We start from the raw sequence: 14,397 nt of genomic DNA, 5'->3' as shown, positions 1-14,397 counted from the left end.
TTGTCCCTCAGGAGATGATACAAATCTTGCAGTTATATTGGAACATTTGGCTTCTTCGCCAAGAATGTAACAGAGTTTTTGGGTTGGGCTACAGGTGTTAAATTGGGGAAATATTTTATTAATTTTGGGGTAGTAGTGGTCTCTGATTTCTTGGTATTTTGGGCATTCTGTGAGGAAGTGCAGCTCCGCCTCCGTCACTCCCAGGATGCAGTGCGAGCAGAGTCTCTCTCTCTCTCTCTCTCTCTCTCTCTCTCTCTCTCTCTCTCTCGTCACAAATAGAAAGTGAAAGTAAGTTAGAGTTCATCTGTCGCCATTTTATGCTGTTAAAATACGAACACGAGCGTCAAAGTGTTTAATAGAAACGTTTATCAAAGTTTATGCAGGAATTTCCGTGTATCTTTATGATGTTAAAGCTGGAGGATTTGAGAACCTGTAACTTGTGAAAGTTTGATCAAGGTGAGTGTTCATGTGTGGTGACTTCCTCATACTAATATGAATGTATATATGATTGTTTGGTAAAATAAAATAAATAAACTTTAATAACGTGTTTCTTTCAACTTGACTTCAGTGTTTCTTGTGTGTTTCGTGATGTCTGTGATTCTTCAGAAGTTTAACAGTGTAAACATGTATAACTGAGCTTGAGTTAACGCAGTCACGTGATCCTTTTTCTCCCACACTCAACATATGTTCAGCTAAATTATGAAGGTTGTTAAATCATTTAATTTTGTGTCTATTTTGTCAGTGGAGGAGATCAAACTCATCAGATTCTCCTGCAGCTTCATCATGGGTGATTCACAAGGATCCAGAGATGGAGATTTTTCTCCAGGATGCAGGTACTTTCAACAAACACTGTAAAATATTGTATTACATCACAGAAAAAAGATCACATTTTTTTATTTTTTCCACCCACTGATCGCAGAAACAGTTGACAGAAAAAAGTGTATCCTATTTTGTTTTGTTTTGTTTGTTTTAATATCAAAATTAAATATTAAAGAAAAAGATCATAAAGTTTCCTCAAAGTGCTTTTTGATGAAAGATAAATGTGTTTATATTAATATGGTTCCTGTCATAAAGAATGAACACAGTAATCTAAAGGATTGAACTGAATCTGTTCTGTTACAGTTCAGTCCAGCAGAAGAGCTCAAACCCAGAGTCCAGCTGTGTGTCTGTGAAGAGTAACTGGTCTATGACTGAGCCAAGAAATTTTAAGAGTGGAAACACACGGCCTGATCCCAGGTATATTATTTCTATAAAAATATATGCTTATAGTCGTTATTAATATACAGCAGTGTAATGAGTTCAGATCCTGTAAGTTTCAGTCTATTAATGATTTCCATTGTGTTCTTGTGCAAAGCTCGATGTATTGTATTGTTAAAACATTCACACACTGTAAAATCTGTTGGTCTGTTACTCAGTTAATGACACAATTACATCAATATCAGTGTGTCTGATTCTTTACCCTCTTCATTCTGATTGAAGGTCGAATCTTTTATCCAGTCCAGTTAAAAACAAAACTGTGAACACGCCTGTGATTCGACCACAAGACTTTAATGAAAGCATGAATCCTGGTTTCAGGTAAAATGGAGGACTTTTTTGTTGTTGTTGCTTAATTTTAGGTGCTGCAATGCACATCACACATCAGTCAATCACATGAATAATAACTGAAACATTTCAGAAACCTAATGATGTTCTGTGTCTCATAATACAGCAAACAAAATGATCTATTTTGTAATTTATGGATATTTACTTTTTAAACTTGTGTAATAATCTGGTATTTTAATCTTACAGCCATGACTCTAAACCTGAGGTCTTAAACACACTGAGATCAAATCTGAGAAAGAAGTTTGAGTGTTTGTATGAGGGAATATCAAAGCAGGGAAACCCAACACTCCTGAATGAGATCTACACAGAGCTCTACATCACAGAGAGTGAAAGTGGAGAGATCAATAATGAGCATGAGGTGAGACAGATTGAGACACAGTCCAGGAGAGCAGAAACAGAGGACACACCGATCAAATGCAGTCACATCTTTAGACCTTTACCTGGACAAGACAAACCCATCAGAACTGTGCTGACAAAGGGAGTCGCTGGCATTGGAAAAACAGTCTCTGTGCAGAAGTTCATCCTGGACTGGGCTGAAGGGAAAGAGAATCAGGACGTCCAGCTCATATTTCCACTTCCTTTCAGAGAGATTAACTTGATGAAGGACAAAACACTCAGTCTTTCAGATCTTCTTCATGTCTTTTTCCCTGAAACAAAAGAAATGGAAATATCCAGTGATAAGTATAAAGTTTCCTTCATCTTTGATGGTCTGGATGAGTGTCGTCTGTCTCTGGATTTTCAGAGCGATGTGAGGTTGTGTGATGTGACTGAATCAGCCTCAGTGGACATGCTGCTGACGAACCTCATTGTGGGGAATCTGCTTCCCTCTGCTCTCATCTGGATCACCTCCAGACCAGCAGCAGCTGATCTCGTCCCCTCTGAGTGTGTCCATCGAGTGACAGAGGTACGAGGCTTCAGTGACCCACAGAAGCAGGAATACTTCAGGAAGAGAATCAGTGATCGGAGTCTGGCCGACAGGATCATCTCACACCTGAAGTCGTCAAGGAGCCTCTTTATTATGTGTCACATCCCAGTGTTCTGCTGGATCTCAGCCACTGTTCTAGAGAAGATGTTGAGTGAAGCACAGAAAGGAGAGATTCCCAAGACTCTGACTCAAATGTACACACACTTCCTGATCCTTCAGACCAACATCAAACATGAGAAGGACTATGAGAAGAAAGTGAAAGATGAAGACATGATTGTCAAACTGGGGAAACTGGCATTTCAGCAGCTTGTGAAAGGCAACCTGATCTTCTATGAGGAAGACCTGAGAGAGTGTGGCATTGATGTGACAGAAGCATCAGTGTACTCAGGATTGTGCACTCAGATCTTCAGAGAGGAGTCAGGCTTGTATCAGGGGAAAGTCTTCTGCTTTGTTCATCTGAGCATTCAGGAACATCTAGCAGCTCTATATGTGCATCTCTCCTTTATAAACAAGAACATCAATGTGTTTGACCAGATTACCAAACCAACTAAAGCTTCACTATCTGATCTCCATCAGAGAGCTGTGGATGAGGCTTTAGACAGTAAAAATGGGCATCTGGACCTTTTCCTTCGTTTCCTTCTGGGTCTGTCAGTGGAGTCTAATCAGAGTCTCTTACAAGAACTAAAGACACGGACAGGAAACAGCTCTGACAACAATAAGAAAACAGTTCACTATATCAAAGAGAAGATCAGTGAGAATCCCTCTCCAGATAAATACATCAATCTGTTTCACTGTCTGAATGAACTGGGTGATCTTTCACTAGTGAATGAAGCTGAACCTCATATGAGGTCTGGAGGATTACGTAATGTGAAACTCTCCTCATCTCAGTGGTCAGCTTTAGTTTTTGTGTTGTTGACCTCAGAGCAGACAATGCTGAAGTTTAACCTGAAAAACTTAATTGGATACAAAAATGATCAGTAAGTAACACTGAGTTCAATCATTACAGTCTAAAACATTATGAACAAAGAGAAACAAGAATCTGATAAATCTGTAATCCTGCAGATGTCACACAGAGTTTAGTAGTTCATATTTTTATGTTCTTTTATTTCTCTCTCACACAAACACTCCCAAAAATCACTCCTTCATACCGTAATAAAGCACAGGGATACAAACTTGTCTGTTTTGAATCCAAAATAGGTCATTTGTGTTCATGCACACGGCATACGTGTACAAGTGTAAACAGAAATTGCGATGGTTGACATAGTGATAACCATAGCAACGGACAGGACAAAAAAAATCTGATATGTCAAAATAGATCTGTCACTAAGTGTTGTAGTGTGAATGCAGACTAATAGACCTGCCACAACAACACTGACAAGAAAAAGAAACGTTTATCTGACTCCATTTTATTATGACCTCGAATTTAGGTTGGAATGCCAATTGATTATTGACTATTTATATGATAATTTATCTAGACATTTGATTATTCTGTTTAACTCTTTACTCTTATTGTACTCGTTCGTTCGGTTCTCAGAGTCGCACGGGGTCCTCGCACCAGCTGTTATGCGGGCCCACGATCAAAAACTCTTCAGTCTGATCAATAAGCAGAGGTTATGGCTAAAGCAATTTAACAATGCTGCCCATGCTTGCTATTGTTAAAAGGTACCCATGTAGCCCCATACAATCGCCTATATAAAAACTTGGTTAAAGCTCCGACAGTAATCAGGGGTTATGACCAGTACTATGAGGTAATGTCGCCCCTCGATAGTAATTTATCTGGCCCCATATAGTTAATAATATAACTATATAACAACTTAATTAAAGCAGAGGCAATGACCAGAGGTTATGACCAGTACACCTTTGTCTAGCCCCATATAGTGAATGCGATTGAATAACAACTTAGTTAAAGTCAAGCAGTTAGTCAGAAATCTAGAATCTCGCCAGATGTGCCCCATGCTCCATACAATCTGAGATCTAGTATGTACTGAACCCTGGTCGTAGATTTACGGTAACAACGGATACATCGTTATCTGCTGAAGTCAATAATTTCAGAGTAAGTCAGAATAAAGCCAAATGTAACAATTTATTAGTCAGGTAAATGTATCATGCCAATTACATAATCAATTCAAAGATGATCAATACAAAACATCAAATGCTCAGAAAAAGAGTAAAATGATGCATACCTGACAGTAGAAAATTGCACATTGCTGAGTGTCCTAGACTCTGATTACAGAATCGCCCTGAGCCTCCTGCAACATCTCTTTAAACCTTTCGACCTTTTGACCTTTGTACCAGTCATTTCAAATGATACCAAACATGTATAGTGTTGTATGATAACTGTTCACATTAATCCATATAGATTTTGGGGGAATTTCAGGTCATCTCTGCATGTAGAGAGAAGAGATGGGGGAAGAGGGGGCGAAGGAAAGGAAATGTAGATTAAGGCAATGCTGAGGTGTGATTGACTCAGTGTGATTGCGTCTCGGATGGGGATGCTAATTTTGCAAGAGAGAGTTCAAATGTTAATTTCCTTTGTTTTCTCAAAGAGTAGCCCAGCATCAGTCTAACATCAGTCTTACAAAAGAAAAAACAAATCTGTGTTGGCAGAATATGTTCAGTAACTTCTTCAGTTAGATACTAATAAAACTTTTTCACATGTCCTTTTTAAAGCAGTGTTTATTGAAGGTATTTAATGTAATATTTACTTATAATATTACTCATAGTATTAATTGTTATTATTAGCATTAATAATTAACATATTTTTTATTTTGAAATAGTGACGCAGTAAATACAGCAGATGAAGTTCTTCAGAAGATGCTGCCTGTGGTTACAGCAACTAGATCAGCTAGGTAAGTAACACTGAGAACAATCATCACTGTGAAAACTTTATAACATTTTTTCACTTAAAAATATAAATTAATGGTTCAACAAAAAATATGAGCGTCACACTTCAGCTTTTTAACCCTCCACCTATCTGACCTGCTAGGCTTCTATTGTAAGAGCATTACTGTAAATGTGTTTCTGTTCATTTTTACAAACTGAGACATGATAAAAAGACTTTGTGTTTTAGCTAATGTGTTTTAGCTGAGGTAAATGTATGTTATCTGCAGTGAGTTGAGGCGATCCTAATATTATCCATGTTTCTTTCATGCTATAACTAGTAGTAAAGAGGAAAAGATAACCGGTTCACTCGTGCTCCGCACTGCTGCTTGAACTGAGACACTACAGCGATCTGTCAGCCACATTAAAGAGCGCCAAAAACACATTTATTGTTTGAATTTCTTAATACGTTTGACAGAATTTGAAAGCTGAGATTTTCTTATCAAAAGTGCATCAACTGAAAACAGCACAGACTAAAAGATTGATTCTCTGAATTGATAGACTGATATCAGTTCATAAAAATAAAGATCGTTTAAAATTAGGGATGCTCCGATCGATCGACTGCAGATCGTTATCGGCCGATAATCAGATTCTATTGCTGTGACCCAATTCAGAGGCTGCATCCTTCGAAGGCCGAGTGTGTCACAGTGAAGGCTGTCCCAATTAGAAGACTACTCCAAATGTGGCTTTCGTTTGTCGTGAAATGATGGGTACATCAGATAAATCGAAGATCAGTGCTCCGTAGGCTAGACCGTCCCATCTAACAACGCTCATACCGACCTTCGAAGGATGCAGCCTCTGAATTGGGACACAGCTTATGAATCGATCAGGAGTCACTAAAACAGGCCGATCTCACCAACCAAACGCATAATTGATTATGTCAGACTTTAGCATCACAGTCATTTCATCACCAGTGTGGAGTTATTACACGGTCTCATGAAACAATGACTTTTAAGCCTTACGATTTAAGAACATTGTGCAGTAAGAAGTGAAACAGCGCTCATTCGATACGTGCGCATGGTTTCTGAGAGCGGTTCTGAGCGCAGTCAGCGCACACACCTGGAACACATAAAGCTGCTGCTCATACAGAGCGTGAGTACTTACACCTGTTTCACACACACTCCGTCTGCAGTACGTATGCGTTGCAGGAGCAGCACGCGCATATTGTGCTTTCACGCATGTCGCGTTTGCAGTGCGCAGCTGATCCGTGGCTGCAGTGGCGTAGGCAGAATTTTATTTTTGGCCGGGCCTGGGCAAAAGTGAGCGGGCACTTTCACGTAGGGTCCTATAGCCTACATATTTCTTATAGCCAAAAGCAAACTAACGGACTAGGGGTGTGCGATATTGACAAAAAATTATATCTTGATATTATCTGAGATTTTCTCGATAACGATAATTAGACGATATTTTGCTGAGTGTGTTTTTGTGTTGGTACCTTGGCAGGTTTTTCCCGTGGGCAGCTGACTCCTAAAGTTTTTGATATTCTTCATATTTTGTGCGGTGGTTAGTTTGCAGCAGTGACTGAAATAATCTTTTCCAATAAGTTTAAAATGATTTTTTACCTTTTACCATTTTTACCTTTATTTAATTATAACCTAATTCAATTTATGCCTCATCTTTTGTGTCAAATTAATTAACAAATCTTTTGTGTCATTTAATCAAATTCAATTAGAACAATAAGATACACTAGGGCTGTTACCAATCAAATGAAATCTATATCAACAAAATTAATCTTTTTAATGCAGTGGAAACACAGAAACTGCATCTAAAGTGCTTTTATATGCATTTATACACACTGTTTGATGCAGTTCAGAGCTGACAAATGCATTTAAACTGCAGTTACAAATGCATAATGTTTTAAACATAAAACGCTGAATATTGATATTTTTAAATTATTAAAAATGAAAAGATGCTTTAAATGTGACATCAGTTGGCAGCAAGTCACTGTCAATGAGTGAGTCATTAGTTTCAGCCGATTCATTCAAACGGCTGATTCTTTCAGGAACAAAGCTTATCATAAACTAGCGCTGAGCCCAATCTGCCCTACCTAAACTTTCAGCCAGGAGTCGCTACTGATATTGAGTCCGTTATAGGGGTGTGAGATAATATTGTGATTGTTGTTTTAACGATATGCGATCTGAAATTATCGAGTATTTCTCTCACTTTACAAAAACATACACAGAGAGTCGCACGCATCGCATACACTACGTGATGTAACGTTAGTCTAGTAGGTTAGACTAGTGCGCTGGCGCATTTAGAGTGCACGCTTTCACTGCGTGATTAAAACATTTGTAATGCACCCAATATTGAAGATAAGGGGGTAAAAGTACATCTGTATATGTCTTAAATATTTATATCATTTAATCAATATCACATGAAGAGTGCAGTTTTTCTCCAAATATCAACATGATTACAAATGTGATATTGATTTCATACAACAGTTCAAAAAACAAGAAGTTAATATTTAGTGACTTACATTTTAGATACAATATTGCCTATTTTCGCTCTATTTCGCCAACAAAAATATTTCCAAACAAAGCTGCAGGAGTCAGGATTGATTTGCGTGTCTGAGCAACACACGGCGGTGAATGAACGAATCGTTTGAATGAATGATTCAGTGATTCACACTTTAAACATTTTGTAAGCTTTATATCCTGATCGCTGAACACATCAGACACACTTTTGGCAGAATTCTAATGTCCTTGCGTTATTCAGCCTGAGGGTGGCGCTCTATCGATGATTGACAGACTTTAGTTCACACGACAAACGCATAGAATGCCATCTTAGAATTGCCTTAATGTAGTATTTATTGTGTCCAAATGTTGTTTTAGAATATTACAAGTTAGAAGTTCCAGTGAGGAAAACAAAGTCACGTCTTTTCTCAGAACAAACATAAAACAAACACAACAGAACTACTGTATAAAGGCTATTCACATGAGCACGTTTAAATTAAAAGATTTATACTTTCATTAATCTGATACGCTACTCCACATAGGAAGAACAGATATGCCAACTAGTTATTGACCTGAAGCAGACACATATCTGAAGCGGACTGATATCGTCTTGGTCTGGAGTGAGGTTTATGTAAGGTAACGTGAAAATAAGCGGCAGTCTGAAATCTGCCCCAATGGCGCTCTATGACAGCGCGCTGCAGTTCCATTTTTCACCACAGATTTACATCATAGACTGTAAAACAATATGGATGTGACGTCACCTGTAGATTTCTGAAGAGCATTTTTGAAGTGAAAATGAGGCCGCTGCCATCTTAGCAGCGCGTCACCCCACGTCACTTTTCTAAAATCAAAATAAAACCGAACACCTCAAAGTTGCAATAAATCAAGGTAAACACAACAGCCTTTTAAACATCTACAAACATCTCAGTTAGGCTCAGGTGCTCAAAAAGAGCATAAGGAAACCAATATCCTTCAAAAAGTTCTCTTCAATATAATGAAGATTATAATATAATAAAATTATAATATAATTTAAAAAAATGTAGACAAGTAGAGAGTAAAAGTTGCTAATAACTTTGATACTCAGAAACAGGTACAAAATAGTCACAACCTTAAGTACACTAACTAGGGGAGAGCGGGGCACAACCTAATGCTTTTTGACTTTCTCAGTTTGTGTAAATCTACTTAGGGTTCAGAGAATTGATTTTGTTCCACATTAATTTCACACATGTCTGCTACAAATATGTCATTAATGCAGTGTATACTTTTTTCTTTATTTACCCCGAAAGAAGAGAAGTGAAATGTGACAACATGCCCCATAGGTGGGGCGCACTGTAACATGACCATATGACAGCTTAAAATGTTATCTGATCTAATCAAAATAATATACATGATAAACTAAAATATTTTGTTATTAAAAGACAATTATTATTTCTTTCTAGGGCTGCAACAAATGATTATTTTGATAATCGATTAATCTACTGATTATTGGAACGATTAATCGACTAATCGCCGATTATTACACTGAATAATCAGTATGCTTTGATAGATTATTCCACTTTAGCAATGAGTTAAAATATTGAGTTATACTTTAACTAATAAATAAAAATCACTTCAGCTTTTAGACGAGCCAGTACCAGTGCTGAACATTGATTAAAATAATATTTTATGAATGTTCAGGTTCTTCCTCTCAGTCTTTATTTCCTGGAATGTCACATGATATGGCTGTACTTCTAGTCTCACTCTTGGGGCTCTATCATACACCCGGCGCAACGCAAGAGTTTGTTGCTAGTTTCAGCCTGATGCAGTCTGTGTGACGTCTACGTCACGTCTGCGCCTTAAATTGAATGGAATAAATAGCAGAATAAAAACTAAGACTTTGAGTGAGACGTTCACTGAGATGAGTGCATGTAGCAAAGTTATATTAAAGAGCCATTCGGAACGACATAGACATGAACACATAAACTTCATCTCTAGAGCTGCTCTGAGAGTCACTTCATGAGCATTTTACCGTTTAATTTGAGAAAAAACTATTGTCATATCATACACACACATAAGCTTCAAGATCACAGCAACCCGTCAAAATAAAAGTTCGGTTTAACTTGTAACAGAAACAGAGCCATGTTACTATTACTATGTACTATGTAGTCTACTATTGTATTACTATTGTACGGTATTAAATATTTCTTAATGACAATGTAATACTACTACTAGTACAATAATTATTAAGACTTTAGTTTTGAAGTATGGGGAGAGCAGGGACGAAAGTAGCCTACCATTTTTCACAAAAATGTAATTTTAAAAGATAATGTTTTAGACAGCGATATATTTTTGCTGTGGTCAGTAACTCACAGGTGTGGTCTATCAATACCAGGTGGTATTTTGTACAAATGTAGAACGGCTTCAGCATAATTTCACTTTGAACATAAATTGCACATTGTTACTTTCAACCCCGTCAGTTGGGACGAAAGTAACACACAGGTGGGTCAAAAGTAACAACAACACAAGCTAGATTTTTTGTGTTAGTCTTGTTTTTATTAAATATACCTGACTATGACCTTGTTAATATGTAACTGCAAACATATTTTGTCCTTTATCTTTTCAAAAAAATAATAAATTACATTTTCATTTAAAATTGAGAATTTCAGTTTCATCAAATGTTTCAAAAGTAACCCGACAGTACAAACTTGAATTGTTTAGAATATTTTTTTTTGGCAATGTCAATTTATTTTATAAAACATTTTTCAACAGTATGAACAATATAAAAACTAAATTAAATTAGCATAATATAAATTCTCAACATAGTGTAACAGTCATGTTTCCAATCCAGCTGTTTTTATACATAAATTCAAAATATAAATTCATAAAAACATCTGAATGGAAACACTGCAAATTCATAGGTGGGTGTGGAAAAGCTAAGGTATGGCTAAAAACTAAATGTGACTATGGTAAATGTAAACAGATTGAGTGAATAAATGGTGACCTACAGAAATCAGCAACAGATATGTCCAGAAACGCCCTCTCATGAACATCTGGCTGAATCAGACCTCTGTCTGTCTTTCTGACCCTCACTCTTGGCATATTCTGCTAGTATAATATGACATAAACATGTTTTAATAAATGCTGCACCGCAGAGAAAGCCACCACATTAGCAGAGGGACAAAAGAAACAAGTGTTACTTTCATCCCAACAGGAACTCCTGACATTTAAACCCGATTTACTTTCATACTGAAAAGTTCTGAGAAGTCAAACTTCAGGATGTTACAGCACTAAATAACCTGTAGATTGATCATTATTGTGACACATGAAATGAGAAACACAACTTGTAATTAGAAAAAAATGTACCGCTTCAGCAGTTTATTTACCGTATTCGAAAACTGCTTTCCGGTCCTAACCGCGGGAAACAATGATGAAATCACATGATGTTTGGCAGCTCCGTCAAGGGTTGCGTGCTGAACGTGTCTTAACTTGGAACGCAAATGTAGTCAGAGCTCTGAGAAAATTGCTTTGTTACTTTCGTCCCGCGTTACTTTCGTCCCGGTTCTCCACTAATAATCACACAATTTTACAGTAACCCTCTAGCGGCAGTTGCACTGAACTTTGAAATTGGCCGTGAAGCAACCGTTACCCTCGCCATGGTAAACTGAACGATTTTAATGAATGTAACGTTAATGCATGTATGAATATATCCACACAAAGCAAATGAGCCTCAATACATCTAAAATAAAAACATAGTAGATTTTATAGAGCTAATCAATGTAAAAATGTATTTAATAATTATAAAAAAAAATTCTGACCTAATTATTAATAATAACTGCCATTTTACAGAAATAGTGTTTACAGAATAATGCGAAAGTGTTAAAATATAGAGAATGAGGAGTTACGTCATGATGTTTTCACTCCGCGTTGCATTTTGGGAAGGCGCCGCCATATTAGCAGGATACGGTATCTGTTGCTATGGTAACCTCGACTGCAGCCCGAGATAAAGACCAACAGAGAGAGAGAGAGCAGAATAATTTAATAAATAAATTACAGCGCAGTTTTATGGGAAGAAATGGAGAAGGAGAAGGTGAAAGGAAAGGGGCTCTATCAGGAGAGATTAAATAACAGCGCCGAGCAGCGTCATTTAGAGAAAATGCTTGACATTAACAGCATCGAGCCGTACGACCTGCCAGCTACAGAACTGATGAAATGATGCTTATCTGGTGCTTAACATCCCAACAGACTATCTAAAAGTGAACGAGTCTTTACTTTATAGAATGTACAGTAGAAATAAAGAAGAAGAAAGTAACAGAATTGCTCAGGGCAGCCACTGGTCAAATGAGTCCCCTATGCTGAACTTCAGTTGCCCTCTTGGTTGAAATCTCTTTCTGGGGGTGGGTGGGGTGTTGATGGTGCCCATAGAGGGCGGGATGGTGCCCATTGGTAGTTAGTGCCCTACACAGACCACATATTCAGCGTATATGGAACAGTGGTAGAGGAATCGGTGTAGTAAAAGCTTTACATCAAGCTTTACATGAATTTAAATGAAATTGCTGCCATTGATCAACAACAAATCCAACATACATGATCTTTGGTTACTGTGGAAGTTTTTTTCCCGCCACAGAATAAATAAGTATAAAAAGTAATTGTGACACAATTAAAAAAAAAATTCTAGGAATTGTGATATAAAAACTATATGAATTGAGAGAAAAAAAGTAAGAATTGTGAGATAAAAAGTCACAATTGCCTTTTTATTTTCTATTCATGGCAGAAATAAGCTTTCATAGGTTCATCATGTGTAAAAGAGGAAAACTATAGAGACGCACAATCCAGCACACAATCTTACTCCTCTCCCCTAACTCTTCTTCCCCCTTGTCCTGATCCAACTCTTCTCCTCCTTCATCTATTCCTCTCCCTCACCCAGACATTTTTTCTCTCTCTGCTCCTCTGTGTTGTTCTTCATCCACACTGAACAATGAGTCTGTGTCTATTTTACTGTATGTCCATGTAATGAAAGAGCTTCAACATCTGATTATTCCTCCAACTGAGATTAGAATCTGCTATTTCTCAATATTTCTCAATATCTGCTAATTATAAATGCTTATCAATTGTTTCAGTATTTGTTTTCTAGATTTTTTCAATACTTTTGAGCTGCTGTTGGTACAGAAGTAGAGGTTTTATACTATATTTAAAGATTGTAACATTGGGTCTTCATTTCTGACATGCTGTGTTTAAGCATTTGTAAATAAGATCAGAAAGAAATTTAAGCCTTTTAGAAACGTGTTAATTGACTGCATTTTGTGTGAAAACGACATGAATTATGGTAAGGTCACAACAGACGGATGTTGTGCTAATTGTGTTTAGAGTTTTGAAAATGTGATACAGATTGGAGAAAAGTGTGTTAGAAATTGAAAAAAAAACATGAATAGAAGAACATGAAGAACATGAATTCATCCTTAATGACCATCACATCCATCTTTTTTCTGTGATCATCTTTCCATATTATTTAATGTGATAATTTGTTAACATAATTTCTTATATTCAGTTTTTATATTAGCTTTCCCTCTCACTCAAACACACACACACACACACACACACACACAAACGTAGTAAAACTCATATCAAACATGGGGATTTGTGCTTTTGTTTTGGTTTCTTTTTAATAATGAAGTCTCTGTTGATCTGATCTGAGAGAGTGAAGAGTGTGTCATTGTTCTCTACAGGTTGTGGGATTGTGGTGTCACAGATGAAGGTTGTGCTGCTCTGGCTTCAGCTCTGAGATCAAACCCCTCACACCTGAGAAAACTGTATCTGTCTGGGAATAAACTAGGAGACTCGGGAGTGAAGATGATTTCTGCTGTACTGGAGAATCCTCACTGTAAACTGGAGGAACTGTGGTAAGATCATCTCTATCATAAAGACTGGAAGTGAATAAGGATTACAGTTTTTTACAATCGCTAGGACACATTTCTCAATACTTAGGTCACTTTTTCAAAACTCTTCACACAGTTCTCCTAACCAACTTTCATCTTGGCACAGAGGTTAACTTCACATTCAAAATGCACCAAATCTACCAAAACACTTCATACGTGTCTCAAATCAACTCATTCTTCCAGAACACTAGCAAAGGTTTTCACTGAGCAAACACACTTTGTCACTCATAAAACATCGACCTAAAAACACTAACATCAGTTAGCATTATACAATGTTTTCTTTTTTTAAATTTCTTTACAAAACAAGAATGACACTCTCTACTGCTTATAATTCACTGCAGTTTATGTTACATGGTCCATGTTTACATTACAGAACAAAATTATTCCTAAGTTTCCCCTTTTGAATTGATGGTAATGAAATTGAAAGACTAATGCTTGTGTAGGTGTTCAGTTTCATCTAATTGTTTTGATAGTATTTGATTTTTTAGATTCAGAATATATTTCATAACTATATTACTGTAGAAATGTAGCAAATTTCTGTCTTATTCAGTTTTGTATTATGTTACTGTTTTGAACTTAAGTTTAACAGTTTTGAAAACAATATGTAAGCATGTGCAAATTGGCC

The 14,397-nt window shown here is 36.9% G+C and overlaps 1 protein-coding gene, 1 long non-coding RNA gene and 1 pseudogene across 12 annotated transcripts in view; 1 reads left to right on the top strand and 2 right to left on the bottom strand.

Moving 5' to 3' along the window:
- The window catches only part of LOC127499176 (protein NLRC5-like), a 784,214-nt gene that overhangs the window by 353,697 nt on the left and 416,120 nt on the right, over positions 1–14,397 (top strand). For all 11 annotated transcript variants that reach the window (XM_051869371.1, XM_051869366.1, XM_051869364.1 and 8 more), the window contains one exon: positions 13,563–13,736. In XM_051869371.1, coding sequence (XP_051725331.1) covers positions 13,563–13,736 — 174 coding nt within the window. The remainder of the gene's footprint in view (positions 1–13,562; positions 13,737–14,397) is intronic.
- Positions 1–14,397, bottom strand: part of LOC127499183 (tetratricopeptide repeat protein 8-like) — a 370,710-nt pseudogene that overhangs the window by 88,538 nt on the left and 267,775 nt on the right.
- LOC127499188 (uncharacterized) overlaps positions 1–14,397 on the bottom strand; it is a 127,607-nt gene that overhangs the window by 62,951 nt on the left and 50,259 nt on the right. Inside the window, exon 2 of the long non-coding RNA XR_007926065.1 lies at positions 2,405–2,593. This is a non-coding gene — a long non-coding RNA (uncharacterized LOC127499188). The remainder of the gene's footprint in view (positions 1–2,404; positions 2,594–14,397) is intronic.

This window comes from Ctenopharyngodon idella, chromosome 17 (assembly GCF_019924925.1).
Source record: "Ctenopharyngodon idella isolate HZGC_01 chromosome 17, HZGC01, whole genome shotgun sequence".
NCBI classification, from domain to species: domain Eukaryota; kingdom Metazoa; phylum Chordata; class Actinopteri; order Cypriniformes; family Xenocyprididae; genus Ctenopharyngodon; species Ctenopharyngodon idella.
This window is presented reverse-complemented; position numbering and strand designations above follow the sequence as displayed.